This window comes from Aedes albopictus, chromosome 3, assembly GCF_035046485.1.
Source record: "Aedes albopictus strain Foshan chromosome 3, AalbF5, whole genome shotgun sequence".
Taxonomy (NCBI): Eukaryota; Metazoa; Arthropoda; class Insecta; order Diptera; family Culicidae; genus Aedes; species Aedes albopictus.
This window is the reverse complement of record NC_085138.1, coordinates 377,771,663-377,791,043: the sequence shown is the minus strand read 5'-3', so window position 1 is coordinate 377,791,043 and position 19,381 is coordinate 377,771,663. Positions and strand designations below refer to the sequence as shown.

General features: G+C 40.5%; 2 protein-coding genes across 2 annotated transcripts in view; both read left to right on the top strand.

The window, feature by feature from the left end:
- The first annotated feature begins 855 nt into the window (after positions 1-855).
- LOC134290950 (uncharacterized) lies at positions 856-3,390 on the top strand. The gene is made up of 2 exons (XM_062858182.1): positions 856-1,116; positions 1,176-3,390. The coding sequence occupies exon 2, from the start codon at positions 1,294-1,296 to the stop codon at positions 3,388-3,390; it is 2,097 nt and encodes a 698-aa protein (XP_062714166.1). The 5' UTR covers positions 856-1,116; positions 1,176-1,293.
- A 4,186-nt stretch (positions 3,391-7,576) lies between these two features.
- The window catches only part of LOC109399100 (SH3 domain-binding protein 5 homolog), a 120,783-nt gene continuing 108,978 nt past the window's right edge, over positions 7,577-19,381 (top strand). The window contains exon 1 of the mRNA XM_019671541.3: positions 7,577-8,345. Within this exon, the coding sequence (XP_019527086.3) occupies positions 8,286-8,345 (60 nt within the window). The 5' untranslated portion in view covers positions 7,577-8,285. The remainder of the gene's footprint in view (positions 8,346-19,381) is intronic.

Here is a 19,381-nt window from a genome sequence, read left to right as displayed (position 1 = left end):
TTTTGACAACTGGAAAGTGCAATTATTTCGCTGTGAACGCGATCCATTGGAATAACAACAATCACTGGCAACGCGTGCCCGGGATTTTAGATTTCTTTTTTTCCGGGATTTTGAGGTATTTATTTAATTTTTATTTAATGAATGAATCATTTGCAGCCAACAAGTTCGTAGCAGCAACGTCATCTAAATCAATAAGACTCTTTAGTGGTGTTGATTTGATTCCATTTTATGAATATACACCGAGCTTTTATCATCACTTTTGAAACTTGATTCAGTGATGGATGATTTATGGTCGTAAGTAGCGTATTGATTTTAGTTACAAAATCAATCACGGTCAACCATTGGGGAACGTCCATAAATTACATCACGTTTTGAGGGGGAGGGGGAGGGGGTTCAGCAAAGCGTGACAACTCATACAAAAATTTCAGAGGTCCTATACAAAAAGTGTGACACAGGGGAGAGAATGGTTGAAAATTATCGATTTTTACGTGACGTAATTTATGGACGTTCCCTTGAGAGATTTTCGATGTCGATTTGTTTCGAAACGATGGCAATCGCTATCGACAAAGAAAGAACTATAAATAAAATCAGAAGATGGTTAATAGGGTCATAAACCATATTGGATATTGATTTGATGTTGTTTGGATTTATGCGAGTAAATCACATTCATGGACTTTTGCCAAATGTGTTGAGTTGTTTGCTATTCTCTCTAGAGCAATCAAAAGAGCTTATTTTTTTGGAGCAAGTTTCGGAGTGTAACACGATTTTATTGCGTCCGATGAAAAAAAAATCCCCAAACAAACTTTAAATGTACTTTTTGAAACAGCTTTGAAATGCAGAAATGCAGATGTTGGGGGCAACCCTACGCCACTGTCCCCTAATAGCGCGCAGCTCTGTAACTTGTCACCGACACTTACAATCAGATCAGCTGTCAAACACTGACAAACAGCAGCTGACGCAACTTCCGATCAATTTTTCCTCAAACCATCCTTGCAAACTAGACAAGAAGGCAGAGTCATAGTTAGAAATATCCAGTGAATTGTAATTCAATCAGTATTTTAGTCAGAAACCGTCATCCTGCAGTATTAACACCGAATTAAAACGAGGAGACCAAATGTAAGTCTGAAACCATTATTGTATTTATGTTAAAACTAAAATGAATTTCAATACAACAGCTTTGAGCTCGCATAACCACAAACATAGCGTGCTACAGAGAACTCCAAAATCCATCCGAAACGTTCCAACACAAAACTCAAAGATTTGTTGCGAACCACGTCGGAACGGGGATTCAGGATGCCGGAGACCGACCGCTTCGACTGCCAGCTGTGCGATCTGGCCAACAATATTGACGACATGGTCCAGTGCGAAGGCTGCGGTAAGTGGTTCCACTTTGGATGTGTGGGCTTCGACGACGGCAAGAAAGAGGACCACTGGAAGTGCCAGGAATGTGCCGCGAAAACCACTTTCGGCGGCCCCGATGGAGACTGCAGTGCTCAGGTCAGCAGCGGGCACCGACAGACCGACGATTCCTCTCGGGGAACAGAAGCTATTGGGGGGCTCGCACGACTTAACCTCAAACTGCTGGAGGAGCGAAAAGCCGTCCTGCTTAGGGAGATCGAACTACAGCAGGCGGCGCAGCTCGAACAACGAAAATTGCAGTTGGAAAAGGAGGTGTGGAAGGTGCGGTACGATATCGTAAATGCAAGGAGTGAATCAACCAGCGGTGAAGGAAACATCGGCGGTCTTGGAGACTGGATGAATCGATTGGACCAGGTTGCTGTCCGCCAGAACCAGCTAGTTTTGGCACCGGCGAGTACAGAGACGGTTGCGACTACGATGTCCGGAACAAGACTGCAACATTCCGCCACTGGAGGGATGAAATCCACCCCGCAAGCCACTTCGTCTTTACCGGCCGTCGCATCGCTCTTCGGGGGCGAATTAGGTCCAGTTTCCCAGCCGATTTCTACTGCGATCTCAACACAAGTGAACCTGCAACAAAGCCACCTACCTGCAAGCGTGCATCCGATGGGACAAACTACAAGCTTTACGCACGAATTCCAGCCTGGAGGAGGAGCAAACCGTCCGGGATCATCGACGCCGATCACCACAGCAAATTGGATCAATCCAGTGACGGGTCTCACCAGCTCCACCCAGTGTCTGCCACCATCGATCAGCTCAGTTGGTCAGTTTGTCAGCTATCCGGGACAATCCGGGCACGTAAGCCAACCATACCAGGTAACAAGTAGCTTAAGCAATTTTGCTCCAGTAGGTCAGGTAGCTTATTCGCAGTATGCAAATTGTAGCGTAGGGCCAGTTTATCCCCAAATGAGCACAATAAATGCACACACGTCCTACGCTCCCTTCCCCCTCCCAACAAGCCTTCCTCAACCGAATCCACATATTTCGCAAGCACCATTTGGTGCCCAAGTGATTCCTGTCGCGAATATCGATAATTCAGCACCGACATCTCGTCAACTCGCGGCGCGACACGTTATGCCGAAAGAGCTTCCAGTGTTTAGTGGCAATTCGGAAGAGTGGCCTATGTTCTTCAGTGCTTTCAACACCTCCACGGAAGCGTGTGGTTACAGCAACGTGGAGAATCTCGGCCGGCTCCAGCGGTGCCTGAAAGGTGGGGCATTGGAGGCAGTTCGCAGCCGTTTGCTGCTGCCTACATCAGTGCCGCAAGTGATGCAGACTTTGCAGTTGCTGTACGGGCGCCCGGAGCAAATAATCTACGCACTGCTTCAGAAGGTACGAGAGGTTCCGGTACCGAAAGCCGATAATTTGTGTACTGTAGTGGCCTTTGGGATGGCAGTGCAGAACTTCTGCGAGCATCTGGAGGCAGCGGGACAAGTGCTACATTTTTCGAACCCGGTTCTACTCCAGGAGCTCGTGGATAAGCTTCCAGCGAATCTCAAGTTAGAGTGGGTAACATTCAAGCGGCAGTTTGCGGTGGCTGACCTTCGTGTATTCAGTCGATACATGGCCAATCTGGTATCAGCGGCCGCTGAAGTCACACTCACGCTGGACCCGAGAGGATCAAAACCGAAAAGGGAAGAGAAGCAGAAAGGTTTCGTCAACGCTCACGCTACACCATCCGGTGCAGCGATGTCCGTGAAGCCAACAGTGGAGTCCACGAAGGCAGTATCGTCGATCACCTGTCTGGTCTGTGGAGATCCGGATCATCGAGTGAAGGAGTGTAAAGTCTTCAAAAAGATGGATCCTGACGACCGTTGGAAAACTGTTCGAGACCATTTCCTGTGCCGGATCTGCCTCGGGAAGCATGGTAGAAAGCCATGTCGATCCGCAGCTCGATGTGACGTGCAGGGCTGCCAAATTTTGGATTTCGATCCGTTTTCATGTGGAGATTCCGATAATGGAATGATCTGAATAGGGCACTGCATGCCGTGATTGCTAAGGTTAATTTTGAGATTTCTCCAGGAACTCGTTCAGCGCTTCCTTCAATAATTCGTTTCGAGATTCCTCCAGGAATTCGTTCAGAGCTTCCTCCAAGAATTCGTTCTGGGATTGCTCCGGAAATTCATTACGAGATTACAGGAATTGCATTTGAGATTCCTCCATGAATTCTTCCTTGGACTCTTTGCACTCTTGGAGGAGTTCTAAAAGGAACTTCTGGACTAGGGGCAAGGCACTGTGCAATCGAGAGCAACTCTGAGAGATTCTGAGTTACTGTCTTTATCGATTATCGACGAAATTTGGTGAAAGACATCCCTAAAACTGCAATTTTCATTCAGCACACGCAACACTTTGCAGTTTGACATTGGTGCCAGATCACATTTTGGCATAAACCGCTCGTAGCCGTGCGGTTAGGGTCACCAAGCTTATAATCGCACCATGCTATGGGGTGAGGGTTCGATTCCCGCTTCGGGCGTTGAAACTTTCCGTGAGAATAGTGTCTTCCCCGTTTCCACTGGTGCATGCTCCGTTGTCCGTTGTCTAATGTTAAGTTTAAAACAGTCTGTACAGCCGAAAGCTGTAGACGTTGTCCGTGTCTTTTTAAAATCTGAGGAACTGTGAGGAATTCTGAGCAACACCTGGAACACAGATTTGCTCTCGTTAGATCTGTCATTAGCTTCTGGACGAATCCCAGAAAGAGCTCCTCAAGGAATCTCAGGAGCATTCTAAGAAGAAACTCTTTCAGGAGTCCAAGAAGAAACTTTTTGAGGATTTTCAGAGAAAAAACTTCTAGAGGAATTTGTCAGAAGGAATTCTTTGAGGAATTTGCTCAGATTGAGAATGGCTTTAAGGAATCCCTTAAGAAGCTCCTAATGAAATTCTTGAAAGAATTTCTAGAGTATTCTTAAAATCCTGTAGGATTCTCGGAAATAATTCCTGAAACTCCTGAATTCCTGAAAGAATCTCGAAAGGAATCCATAGAGAAACCAGAGAATCTGTTGTGGTGATTTTGCGTGAAACTGGCAACACTGCCTTGATAGAATAAATAAATTAGAAGTGAATAGAGCATTGTTAGTTGAGGACGTAGTTCTGTGGAAAGTGCGAAGTGAAATACCAAAACGTATGTAAATATAGTTGTAAGAATGTAAAGCTTATATAAAATAATAAATTGATTTCAGCATTGAAGCTGCTAAGATGAAAGCTGCTATCAATTATTGGTTTATCGCACCATAGATGACTACTCTCCACAACAAACTTCAATGGTTTTGGAGGAATAAAATCATCAAGGCGCCATGAAGACAACAGTGCAAGCCCTCACACAACTAGAGGAGCAAAACGAGTTGTGGCGCAGTTATTACGAAAATGAAGAAAAACGTATAGAAGCTGAATACGAACGTGGCTTAGCTGAAATCGAGGAGACGTTCCAAGAAGCTTTACGGAAAATTCGGCTAGACTTCCACTGCAGAAAAGAAGCAATAATAAGGCAATATTGCAAAGAAGATGCTGCTAATGGAACGTCTAATAAATCATCGCCAGAATCCGCCAGTAAGACTGGTCGTAAATGCGGGACAGCTATATCTCTTCGACAGGCATCCACCATTCAAATAGCTTCTATCAATGTATCTTCAAAACAAAGAGATATTCGAACCATCCTATCGCGGGTTAAACTGTTCAGTATTCCAGCACACTTATCATCAGTTTCGGGTAGTCGAAATAAACCTGCACGCATCAAACTCGGGAGCGCAAATTGTGAAAGATCGAATGGAGACATGCAAGCGGCTGCGGCGAGCGTACAAAAACTTTACGAGACTATCAGCAAATGCAAAGTGTTGGGCTCGGTGTTAGGTATATGGCTGTTAACAGTGGCTATTGTGTTTGTTATTTTTGATCCCGGTGGGCTCGCCTCAATGGATCATCGTTATTCCACTCCACATACCGATGAGGATTGTTCAATTTTCAATAGCGAATGCTTGCGGTATCGGCAATTCCATGGGAATACAGAAACAAAATTTACTCGACTCGTTACCAGTTTCACGGGTGGGGGTATGTTGTGGTGATTTTGCGTGAAACTGGCAACACTGCCTTGATAGAATAAATAAATTAGAAGTGAATAGAGCATTGTTAGTTGAGGACGTAGTTCTGTGGAAAGTGCGAAGTGAAATACCAAAACGTATGTAAATATAGTTGTAAGAATGTAAAGCTTATATAAAATAATAAATTGATTTCAGCATTGAAGCTGCTAAGATGAAAGCTGCTATCAATTATTGGTTTATCGCACCATAGATGACTACTCTCCACAACAAGCGCGAGTAGGAATACCAAAATGTAAGATTATTTTATAATAGGTTTAAGAAAATATGAATAATAAATTGAATTTCAGCATTAGAGCTGCTGCAATGGAAGCTGCTTTCGATAATTGTGTATTCGTGCTAGTGGAAATGTCACCCCCCAACAGAATCTATGAAGGAATTCTGGGAACTCTTGGAACGAATTCCTGGAGGAATCTCAGAATCAAGCTCAGAATAAATTCTTGGTCGAATCTCAGAAGGATTTCCTGATGGAATCCCAAATGGAACTTCATTAGATATTCCAGAAGAAAGTTGTGGAAGAACCCTTTGGAAACCTCTGAAGGAATCCTGAATTGACCCCTGAGGAATCCCAGATGGAACTTCGGAAGCAATCCCAGGAACACTTCCTAGCAGAATATCAGGAGGAACTTCTGGAGAAATCGCGGAAGGAATTCGTAGAGGGATCCTAGAAGAAATTTTTAGAAGAATTGCTTGGCAAATTTCTGGAATAAACACGGAAGGAATTACTAAAGATATCCTAGAACTCCTGGAAGAACCCTGGAAGTCCTAGAGGAACACTGGAAAAAATCTCTGGAGGAATCTCGGAAGGAACTCCTAGAGAAATTCCAGAAGAAGTACCTGGGGGAATCTCACCAGATAGGCATTCATTAGCACTCTTCCCAACGTGTGCGAACCCACATTTTGAATTCAATCACGCTATATCTTCTTGATTCTGTAGGAGTCTGCTAATCGTTTACCCGACGTCTCCACTAGACAGAAATGGCATGTCATTTTGCTACAAAAAAACCTTATTGACTGGTTTGCTGAATATGATACACCGCGCGGCCTTTGTAATGTTCCAAACGCGCATTTGCACGAAATTCCACTCGGCAAATCCCTGAGGTAAGGAACAGCCGCACTTGAGGAAACGCCGCAATGTTATCTCCCATAACAATGGAGTAAAAGGGGAGCAAAAAACGCGGCTGTTCCTTTCCTCAGGGATTTGCCGCGTGTACTTTCGGGCAAATGCGCTAATACAGAATTGTTCAACGCCGCTGCTCTCCATGCAAACGAGAGACACATCTGTTTGAAAAAAAGGCAAGACATTTCTGTCTAGTGGAGACGTCGGGTTAGGATTCCACAATAATTCCACCCATTGCACTGGAAGTTGGTCCAGGCCCCAAGCGAAAATTTCATATCATATTATGTCCTTGGGTTGCGCCAAAAGCCCAGTTTCGTGTTCAAAAGGAATCGGTCAAGAAATTTCTTGACCGGTTCCTGGCAGAAACTTTCTACAGTGACTACCATTTGAATTGTCATTTCTTCGCAACTGCGTACTGGGATCGAAGAAAAACAGTTTCTTGAGTGATTCAGGCAAGGAATTTCCCATGCATCAAGATAGGCCGAAAAATTTCTTCTGATCTGCAAACAGCCCTATCTCAAATTTGGGTACCGTCTACCCCCGTTGGTTTGAACGACACCTCATGCAAACCAACGGGATTCATTTTTTAATTTGAACTTCTAGTAACCCTGTAGGCATCGAAAAACACACTGATGGTAACTCTTTTTGCTGTTTTGTTTTGATTCTGCATTCCGTTTCACTCAGTTCCGTGAGCAGAATGACGTTTGAATCATTTTAGTTTGAACGATGTGCAGATTGAGGGGGTCAAATTAAAGTGTTCAGATTAGATAAGGTCAAACCAACGGGGGTAGACGGTAAATAGTTTCGTGTTTCCATATTCTTGACTTGTATCGTTTGAGCGTGCATACATCGAAGAACGCACTCCACCTTCCAGTGCATGAGTTGTCTGTCAGTTGACGAATGCACTTTCCTTTGTTTTCGTCATCGCCGTCAGTTTGTTTTCTCTCGAGTCGCTGTCATTCGTTCAGTTGCTTTCGTTCGTGTCGGACGTGCGTGCGTCGTAGGTACGAGTGAACTGGCACTTTTCTCTGGTTTTTGTGCAGTTTCTGCTGCTGCCTTTTTTGTCGTGCGTGCGGATACCAGCAAAACAACGCAACAAAGTTTGGGCGAATTTCCGTCTCCAGTGTCGTCATTCGCGTCGCGTCGACCACTGCAATCCTCCTCCGTCCGTGCGGTCCCGAACGACGCGTTACAGTAGGATCACGGTGAAATCCGCGGCGCGAGTGTGGTGGTGCCCTGCCCTATAATCTCCAATTGGGAAGATCTCCAGCTTTGGATTGAAAGTTTACTGCGCTGCTGTGCGAGCGATAAGTGTGGGGAAGTCCCCTGCCAAAGTGGAAATAGGTCCTATGTGATGTGGAGTTATTGTGCCCGCTGAATATAGATCAATAATTTGCATGGTTTCGATCTGCGGGTGGTTTGTTTACCTGCGGAACTGAGCGAAGTGGTTCCTGCTTTGTGATTTACGTAAACAAGAGAGCGAGGAAGAGGTTGCTGTGGCGAGTAGAAATGACAGCAATCGTCGCGGAAGGTCAGATCTGAAAAAAAGAGCTCTCGAATAACGAAGTGAAAATTCCATCAGAGGCAATTGTGTGCGGGGAATTTGTGTTTGAAAGTCACTAACAAGGAAGAAGGCATTCAGAAAAAAGCTCTTCACAATGGAAACTTCAAGGGAGGCAGAAATGGATGAAAACACCGAACTGGATCCGAGAATTCAGGTGAGCACAACCATAGATTCATAACTCTCCAGCGCATTAGGACGTATTGAAGTCTGTAAATCGCGACGTAAATCTCGCGCGCTTGCTGAGAATCATCACGATTCATGGACAACTGTTTAATACTTATAGATCGAACGAAAACAGGTTCTCGTTCGCATCCGATGCGATGATGTTGGTTAACAAGCGACGTCCGTCAGTGTCAACATTCCTTCACAAACATATGACTCGATCGATTTCTTTACGAAGATGATCGGCATTGAGTTAGTTTTTTATGCTATGAGATAAAGGATGATTATCTCTTAGGATCTGCTTCCAGATTTGAAATCTATAATTTGTGCTTTAATGAGGTGCCTGCAGATTGTAGAAGCCCTTCATGCTAAAAGTTGAAAAGTGATTGTTAACTTATAAATCACATTAAAAAAATCAAAGTTCAGTTTTCAACACATGATGAAATTAATGGCAACATTTCTGGAAAATTTCCTAGGAAAAAATATGGATGAAATTCTGGTTTAATGTGTGGAAGTATGTCAAGCAAAACTTCAGGGGGATCCCCAAAACAGATTTGAAGAAATTTTTGAAAGGAACTTTGCAGAAACTCTCAGAGAATAATTCTTTAAAAATCACCAATGTTGTGCCAATTTTGAAAGAGGTTTTGGCTGTTGTGAAACAACACTTTTGTAGTGAATAACCAGTCTTATGTTCTGGTAGAATTTTCAGTAGAATTTCTATTATTATTTATTTGATTTGTTTAATTGATTTGATTTATTTAATTGATTTGATGATTATTTAGTATACTATCTATAGATAGACATATCTTTAAAGTTCCAAAGTTCCTAGCAGATTCGGTAAAGCAGTTCCAGTGAAGCTTACTGAAAATGTTCGTGGAATTTTCTGCAATCGGAAAGTAAGCCCTGAAAATACTTTTGTCAGAATTCAGAGAAGCTGCTCTTTACTTTCCGGATTTTTTTCTAAAGTTTCTAGCCTAAACACCAGTCAGTGTTGGTTTCGGTGGTCGATCGCCAGATGGTTATGGATAATTTCACGAAGAAGCTTCTGGCTCTAGGATTTATTTGGTAGATATTCTGTGGGTTTTGGTTCAAATGCTGCGCCAGTGAAATTAATGAGACATTTCTGGTAGAACTTTCGAGCTTTTTCTGGAATATTTGAAGGAAATTCCTTAACTCGGGAGAACCAAAAAAGGAATGTACCAAGGTGCCTGGTGAACTACTTGAGAAACTTCAATTACGTACATTAATGCATAGCTTATTTGTCAGCAAGCTTTTGAGAAAATTCTGATTTCTTTTTGTCAGAATTTCTACACAAATGATTGGAGCTATTGTGTGAGAAAGAAGAAGGTATTGCAGAAATTCGAACTCAACTCCACAACAAATGACAACAGTGAAGTTCAAACAAGTTTTGCGAATATCCTTTCTGAAAATAGACTGAGTACTTCCAAACACTTCTAATTTTTTAACTGAATATTTTCAATTAGCATTAGCATCTTGTGGAACTTCGAAAGATACACTTGGGACGTACTTAGGTATGACTCTAAAAAAAATGGTAGGGGTTCACTTGAGAATTTCTAATAGCGCATGTAGGAAATTAAAGTGTTATTTTGGGAGTTAATATCACTAAAACTTTAAGAACTATTGGCACGACTATTGGAGAAACCCCAGAAGAAAAGTCTGGAGAAAATCTTTACAAATCTTTTGAAGAAATTATCCAAGAAATTTTTGGAGGAATTTCTCAGTATGTATTTATATAAGCTCAGTATGAATTTTGTAAGAAACTCATAGTAGAATTCTATACGGCAGTCCTGGAGTGATTCTTAAAGATTTCCCATAACAAACTCCTACAGTAATTCAGCGCTAAACTCCTGAAAGATTTCCATCAGAAGCATCTGAGAGATTTTCAGAACGAACTTACAGGAGAATGGCAGAATAATGTGCAGAAATTACAGGAGAAATTTCTGGAGGAATCAAAGAAGAATATCCTGGAGGAATATCGCAAGATATTTTCGAAGGAATCCCGGAAGGATGTCTTCAATGAATCCTAAAATTTTCGGAGAAATACCAAAAGGAACTTCTGGAGCAATTTTGGGATTAATTGCTGGAGCAATCTAGGAAAGTGCTTCTAAAAAAATCACGGAATAAATGCCGGGTAATCTCAGGACAATATCTTAGGGGAATTCCAGAAGGAACTACGGGAGAAACCCGAAGGAACTTGTTGAGGAATCCTAAAAAGAGGTCCTGCCAAATTCGTAGAAGAAATTGACGAAGAAAGGTCGGAAGAAGTTTCAGGAAGAATCCCAGAAGGATTTCCTAGAGAAGACCAGTCGAGATTTAACTCCTGGGTCCTGGAGCTTCTGAATGAGTCTCTGAAGTAAGTTCAGATTGAATCTCAGACAGAATATTCGTGGAGAAATCTCAAAAGCAACTTATGATTAATTTGAGTAGAAAATAGAATCTCAGAAATAATTCCGGGATAAACCAATGAATGAACTTCTGGAGAAATTTTATCAACAGCTCCTGGAGAAATCGCAGAAGAATAAATTCTCAAAAAGAGTGACTTGAGGAATCCCAGAAGGAAATCCTTGAGGAATTTCGGAAGGAACTCCTGTAGAAATCCCAAAAGGAACTCTTGATCAATCTTAGAAGAAAATCCTGAGGAATACCAGAAAGAACTCCGTAAATAACCCGTGAAGGAGCTCCTGAAGGAATCCTCATAATCTCCAAAGGGGGAATCTCTGAAGGCGCTCCTTGAGGAATCCTCACAGGCACCCCTAGAATAATCTTGGAAACAATCCAGTACTCCAAGAAGAAATTCTTGGGAGAATACCGAGAAGAGCTCCTAGAGGAATCCCTTATTAAATATATGGCAGGATCACGAAGAGATTTCCTGGGTGAAGCTTACAAAGAATGTCTGCAGAAATTCTAGAATAAACTCCTGGAGGAATTTTGGATCAAATTCATGGGAAAATCCCGGAAGAAAAGCACGGAGCAAACATCAAGAAGAAATCCTTCTAGGATTTCTCATGGAGTTTTTTAGAACTTCTCAATTTGAGAATTCCTTCAGGAATACTTTCCGAAGTTCTATCAGAAGTTCCTTTGGTGATTCCTTTTGGATCCTCTTAGAATTTCACGAGCAGCTTCTTCTGGGATAGACAAAAAAAATCAAATTTCAGATTCTTCCTGGCTGCAACTTTAGAATAGTTTATACTAGTTTGTTTGTAGTAGTAGATGGAATTTTTTGAAAATTCCTTCCGAGTTTTCTCTAGAAATGAATTCAGAGATCCCTCTAGGATTACTCCTTCCAAAATTACCCCAGCAACTTTTCCTGAGATTCTTCCAGGAATCGTTTCCGTGGTTTCTCCACAGTTTTTTTTTCTAGGATCGCTCTAGGATTTACTTCTGTGATTGTTCAGGAAACTATATCTAAGAATCTTTTTGGGGTTCCTTGAATTTCTTCTGAGATTCCGAACATGTTTCATCTTAGGAACTCCTTACAAGATGAGATTTTATCTTGGATTTCAAAGGATTTATTCTGGTATTTATTATGGACAGTGTTGGTAAAAACTCAAATTCTCAAATCTCATTGTTAAGTTGTTTCATGCGCGATTTTTTGACTCGCCAAACTCACCGCAAAAAAAAACCATGCATGAGTTAACTCGTGATTTCACTCATTGCTTTAATTCTTGGTGTAGTTATAATTTACATCAAAGTTTTTAGGATTGCATGATAGAACAAAAGCATATCTAGCGTAAAACAACATTGAATGTCGCTCAAATTGATTTGAATTCGTTTTACAAGCAAATGAGATTTCGGCGCTTGACTCGTGAGAGCAAGATCTTGCATGAAAAACTCGCGCGTGAGAAAGTGATTCAGAATCGCGCACGAGTTTGCTCACACAGGAGCGGTTCATGAGTGTGCTTTGAGTGTGAGTTTACCAACACTGGTTATGGAATTTCGGGTTGCCTTCGGGAATGTTCGGGAATTCCATCCGAGATTCTCCTAATAGATTCTGAGGATAATCAGAAGGAACTTGCTGGAGTATTTCCTAAAGGAAATCCTGTAAGAATTTCATGTGAAATTCTATAAACAAAAGCTGTAGAAGTAATTTATTATAATACTCTCTAAAAAACTCCTGAACTATTTCCATTGGAAACATCTGGAAGAATTCCAGAATGAACTTCCAAAGGAAATCCAGAAAGATCTGCTGGAATTCCACACGGAACTCTTAGAAGAGTTCCTAGATGAATCCTGGAAAGCGTTTCCCTCAATTCCTGACAGTAGCCTGAAAAAAAAATCCCGAAGGAATCCCGGAAGGAGTTCCTCAAAGAATTCTGGCAGTCGTTCTCGAGGAATTTCGGAAGAAGTTCTTGGAAGAATCCGTTGTAAAGAAGTTCCTGGTGGAATTACTGTAGGAATAACCGTAGGAATCCCGGAAGAATTTCTTGAACCCATCCCAGAAGTAGTTCATGAAAGAATCCCGGAAGGAACTCCAGGAAAAAATCCCGAAGTAGTTTTTGAAGAAATACTGACAGAATTTTTTGTTGGATTCCTGGATGGATCTCATAAAGAATTCCTGAAGAAGTGCCAGAAAGAACTCCGAGAGCAATATTGCACAGAATTCCTGGAAGGAATCCCTGACATAGTTTTGGAAGGAGTTTCTGAAGGAATCTCGGAACGAATTCCTGAAGCAATTCCCGAGAGAACTTCTGTAGGAGTCCCGAAAGAAATCCCGGGTAAAATTGCTGGAATTCCCAGAAACACTTTCTGGCAGTAAGAAAAAAAAAATTTGAAGACTGTGAAATCCTGTTTTATATCTTATTTTATATTGATACTACAAGCCTCCTAAATCGCACAGTCCTGGAAAGCTACTCATGCGTCCTAACTCTATCCGTTGACTACCACGTCATCATGTGTGTGTGCAAGGAACTCACATTTTGTAGGATGTCGCAAAGCCATAAAAAAACTTTTAGGGAAATTTGGATGGAATTCCTGGGGGATGAAGGCATTTTGGAATTCCTGAAGTGATCTCAAAACGTATTCCTTAAAACCCTTTGAAGCCGAAATTTTTTCCAAGCGTTATTATGGAGTTTTTTCTACGTTTTTCTGTAGTTTTGGTGGTCATATCATGAAAACGGTAAAATATTATGCAGAATATTTTTTCTGGATATCCTAGGTCATCCAAACTCTTCTTGAGTTTAGATCCTTAACCCTCGAGTGATCGCGCTGTTGTATTTTGTACAACACGTTGAAAAAATCTCGCTTATTGTACTCAGTATTAACGTGGTGCTGCCAAAGGTAGTCAACCACGCGAGTTACGGAAGGTTAAGTTTTCGGGTGTAACGGCAACTTCTTTCATTATACAAAGCTACGATTTGTAATCTATCACGTCCAGTCTTCTGGAAGGTTAATAGACAATATCAGATCAGTCGAGATATTCTAGGTCATCCAAACTGTTCTTGAGTTAAAATCCTAAAGTCTACGGGTGTAACGGTAACTTCTTTCATTATACAAAGCTACGATTTGTAATCTGTCATGTCCAGTAAGTCTTCTGAAAGGTTAATAGACGATATCAGATCAGTCTGGATATCCTAGGTCGTCCAAACTGTTCTTAAGTTTAGTTACAGTGGTTGTTTTTATCAACTTAGCTTCATAACAGTAAGGAAGCCCATAATATGCCAAACATATATAACGACGCTTATTGTTCCTGTAACTATTTGGTAAGTACAGTGAATTATGTAACACTACTTAACATAGTGGCAAAAGCTATTATCGCAAGTGTAGATCTGAAGCTATGGTCTCCGGAGTAGTGTTGTTGATCTGGAATATCTCAAAACTATCTTGAAATGACTCATGATAAGCCAGGGAATTAAGAGATTACAGTTTAAAGTTTATTGTGAGACTATCAACTGTTACTATCAAACTAAACTTCAGGATAGTTTTGATGACCCAAAGGTTCATAATAATTCATAGTAGACTTCAGGTTGGTCCGCGATTGATTATGAAACGTTACTCAGTATGTTAGCTGATGTTACGAGAGTAGACCTGAAGTTCTGAACTCAAAGATAGTTTGACTGACCTGGAACATTCCCATAGTATCTCTAAATAACACTTGAGATTTCAAGAGCTTTACGGATCTCAGCAGATTATGCTATGCTATTACTTATCGTGAAAACACAAAGTTTTTTTTTGTAGATTTGAAGGACTTCATTATAGAACAGTTTGGACGTCCCAAAGGTTTATAATAAACAAAGACTTCAGATTGGTCCAGTAACCACGGATAAATATGCAACGTTACTCAGTTTAGCAGATATGACTGTTGTTACGAGTTTTGGTCTGAAGTCCTGAAGTCCAAGGTAGTTTGGCTGACCTGGAATATCACTGTAGTATCTCCAAATAGCATTTGAGATTTTAAGAGTTTCGCGGATCCCAGCAGATTATGCAATACTATCACATTATCCCTGGCAGAGTTCAAGTACTGACGATCAAAATGTGATATTGGTTTGTTTGAGATAAGAGGTAAAAGTACTGAAAATAATAGCAAAAATTTGTTCTTGAACCATCTAACCAATAGCAAAATATGATATTTGAAGATCAATTAAATAGCTCACTGCTATTGGCTAGATCTTACCAAGAACTAAATGTGCTATGATGATGATGTTCCAGGAGTAAAATTGAGATATTATTTTCAGTACTTTTACCTCTTATCTCAAACAAACAAATATCACTTTTTGTTCTCCACATCAAAACATGCTATTATTGACCTCTTTTCCTCTGCTCGGGATGGTGAAAACACATAAAGATATTCTTGTAGATTTGAAGGACTTGATTATAGAACAGTTTGGACAACCCTGAATGTCCCAAAGGTTTATAATAAGCTAGTAGACTTCAGATTGCTCCAGTAACTGCGATTGATTATGAATAGTTACTAAGTATAGCAAATATGGCTACTGATACGAGTGTTGACCTGAAGGTCTGAACTCCAAGGTAGTTTTGCCGACCTGGAATATCCCTATAGTATCTATAAATGACATTGTAGATGTCAAGAGCTTCCCGGATCCCATAGGCTATGCAATGCTATTATTTGTGGCGAAAATACATGAAATTGTTCTTGTAGATTTGAAGGACTATAGGACAGTTTGAAACACCTAGAAAATTCCAGAATATAAAACACCTTTTGATATTCTTGACGAAGGCAAAATGAATACACATAAACGTAACCCACATTCAAGTTCAGCTTTTAGAACTGATATGTTTTTTTCCAAATTTTATGGTGTTCAGGATGTTCTACGTTATCAATGAAGTCCCAAATGCAGAAATTCCCATTTTTACCTATTAGAGGACTTAATTTGCAACAACTTTGCCGAAGACAAGTTTATATACTGTTTTATCGAATGGGTGAATTTATACAGCAGTTTCTATGTTGGGGTCATATATGACTCCTCCGGCTCCAAAGGGTTAAGAAATCCCAGTAATCTGGAAGAATCTCGGAACTACTCCCTGGAGGAATCCCGACAAGAGCTCTTGAAGGAATCACAGACAGAATCTCTTTAGGAATCTCAGAACTCAGACTACTGGAAGAATCCCAGAGAATCGTCAAAAACTCTCTGGAAATCTCATGTAAAACTCCAGGAGGAGTCCCGGAACAAATTTGAGGAGCAACCGCGAAGGATTTCTTGGAGGTATCCCGGATGGAATTCCTATCCTATGAAATCCTAGAAGGACCTCTTGCAAGGGTGCCACCGTGCCGTCATCAAATTATAAATCAGCTTGTTTTCCCACGAGCCACTTATAAAAAAGTCCGGCAAAAGGCCGAATCGTAAACAACAAGGCCAAGAAACTTCAAAGACTTAGAAAAAACTATCTTAGAAACCGCGGCTTGCAGTGCCCTACATGTAGTATTTAATGACGGTTCACTAGTAAAACAGAAATATGTTTTCCTTTTCTCAGCAAAGCTCAGAGATACAAAACCCTAAATCAGAAAGATTCATTGATGGCGAGGTCACGAATTGCCCGAAACAAGCATTCCCTGTGTTTGACCTCTTTTGACCGAATCGATGAGGGAATGTGAGGTAAAACCCAATTCTTCCCTGCACCACCCCTCCATTCATTCTCTCGACAGATAAAACATCAAATGTTAATCTCCGTATAGAGCTTTTCATTCGATCATCATCCGACAGGCTGTGCAGTGCACCTTCTTTGTCTCCCCATCTCCACCCAAAGTCTATTTCTTGCTCCACCAGAACCGGTTTTTGAACAACAAACAGCACCAACAATTCAAGCCCTCTCTGCTGATCCATGCAGAGGAATCCGCTCCAACAACCAAGCCCTCCACTGACTGCCGCCGCCAAATACCTACATACATGCTGGTGCACCAGCGAAGCAGCTTCGACTCTGGTCCAAACACACTTGGTTGTATCGGGTGTGGGAAAATAGCGGATGATGAATCCATCACTGACTGGTGTGGTGGTGGCTCTGGCTCTACTCTAGTGCGCACAATAAATTGTGTGCGATCAGCGGAAACCGTCCGTCAATGGCACCAATCTCGAGAGCAAATTGAGAAAGAATAGGGGCGCATCTTTGCAAATAAAGAAACGCTTTTTTTCTGTGTCAGAGCCAGAGTTCTTTCTGTACATGTGTTGAAAATTGTTCTCAGGCAACTCGAATTAGGAACAAATTGGTTGCAAAGTTTGTTTGTTTATTTTCTTGGTTTGATATATTAAGAGATAAACTATACAGTCTATAAACTATAGTCTAGTGCCGAATGTTTCTATAATAAAAAGAGTAATAATTCTTGGATTGACGTCCCAGCTAGGGCACATGTTCAGTGTTTCTTAGCTTAGAGTGCTATGAATATCCTTAGCAACTGATGATTGATTTAGCTATATTATAGAGACTTTCAGCGCTTGACTGGTTCGTCTCTTACCTTAGCAACTATTGGCTTTGTGATCTAGTGGCTACCGTGTTTGATACGTATGCAGAAGGTTCTGGGTTTAATCCTTGACCCGTCCAATTTCTCTTTGTTTGTACCGTCGTGCGGGGCTTCTGTATACACTTTTTCATGGTTTTTCAAATTTATGGCATTATAACTTCCAGAGTAGTGAATGGATTTTTGACATAATAATCGTGAGTATGTATGTAGGATGTATGCAAAATTTGAACTAAATCCATCAATAATCAAAAAAGTTGTTCATACACCAATCGGACACATCTCATATAGAACCGGATGGGGGCTACTTTGGACATTTTTATCTATATCAAAACTGCTTTTCAAATTCCAGGGTTATTTAGAAAACTACTGAGTACCAATACTGTAGTATACTGTATCATGCATTATTCCAATAAATATATGCGTTTTAAGATAGTTCTGTGCTACCTTTGGTATTATTAGCAGCGTGATATTGTAATATAAATTGCCTGAAAAAAGGCACCATTAATCCTTTATTTAGGCGAAACGGTCGTTTATAATGTATAACGATACAAATATTCGATTGTATTGGCTACGTTGACATATTTTGAATGAATTGATCAACCCTTTGAAATTAATGAACTGTAGAAACAATGCTTACAGACCAGATGTTCTGATACGTTATGTATATTTTATTGGTTTATCCGATGTCCTGACAAGCAATAAATGTTTGAAAAATAATTTCAACTAAATGAAGGGAAAACTATTGCATTATAATAGTCCCAAAGAAATCAAACAGACTTGAACCATATTTTGAATTAAAAAAATCCATATTCAAAAGTGTAAAAAGTAGCCCCGCATTTCAAAAGTAGCCCCGCACGACGGTATCCTGATTTTTACTTTATTCCCCTTTTTTTTACAAATTCAACTCACATACGTATGTATATTAATAATTTTTTTTTATATTTTAAGCCCTAGGCTAGTTCATCTCGGGACCCACACTGTACTTCCCTTCCGAAGGAAGAGCTCACATTTTGTGAGTTTGTCGGGAGTGTGATTCGATCCCAGGTCCTCGGCGTGATATCCAAGTGTTCTAATCATCACACCAGGTCCGCTCCAAGGTTGTTAAACGATGAATTATCGTCGATAATTTATCGCCAACTACGACCTCGATGACAGTTTTTCGATAAACCGTCGTTAACGATAAAGAGTCCACTCCACGTATTAAATAATATATTTAAAATCATCGCTAGAGCCAGAAATCAGCATCAGGACGATAAACTCTGCGATATGCTGTTGAAAGTTGTAAATATAAATATCATACTTGGGAAAATATTCTGGTAGCAGAACATGTAAAAATATGTGTTTAAATTTGATGAAATATGTTGAGGAATTTTGCTTGAATCATTGAGAACCGACTACCGATTTTGGGAACACCCGGTTTCGTCTACTTCCGATTTAGCAACACTCGTTTTTGGCAACAATTTTTTTACCGATTCTAGCAATTCTCCTCGTATTACCAAAATCTGAGAAATTGTATCACACTTTTCCGCATTCAAAGACCTACATAAACATAAAAGTAAAAAAAAAACAATATGAATTAAAAATAAATATTTAACAATTTTCAAGAAAGTTTTTTCAACGATACTTGAAGCATCTGTTGAATTATGAGCACCATCTGAAAGAAATTGTAGAATATGTGCTTAAATGTGTGAGCTGCTATTAGATTTTAAGAATTAGGTATGTTTAAATACATAGTGATAAAAACCCTATAAAACCTAAATAACGATATCTTATTTCTGAAAAAAAAAAAGATTTCAGTGCGAATGCTTGTAACAATCTCTAAGGGATAACTTAATAAAGCGATTCTATAACATTTACCCGAAAACCATTTACCCGAAAGACATTTACCCGAAAACCATTTACCCGAATGTAACATATACCCGAATGCCAAATACCCGAATGCGACATTTACCCGAATGCGACATTTACCCGAATGCGACACTTACCCGAATGCGACACATACCCGAATGCGACACATACCCGAATGCGACATTTACCCGAATAGTTTATTACTCTGCATAAATTATGATTTTGTGAGTAAAGTTAATTTGTTTTGT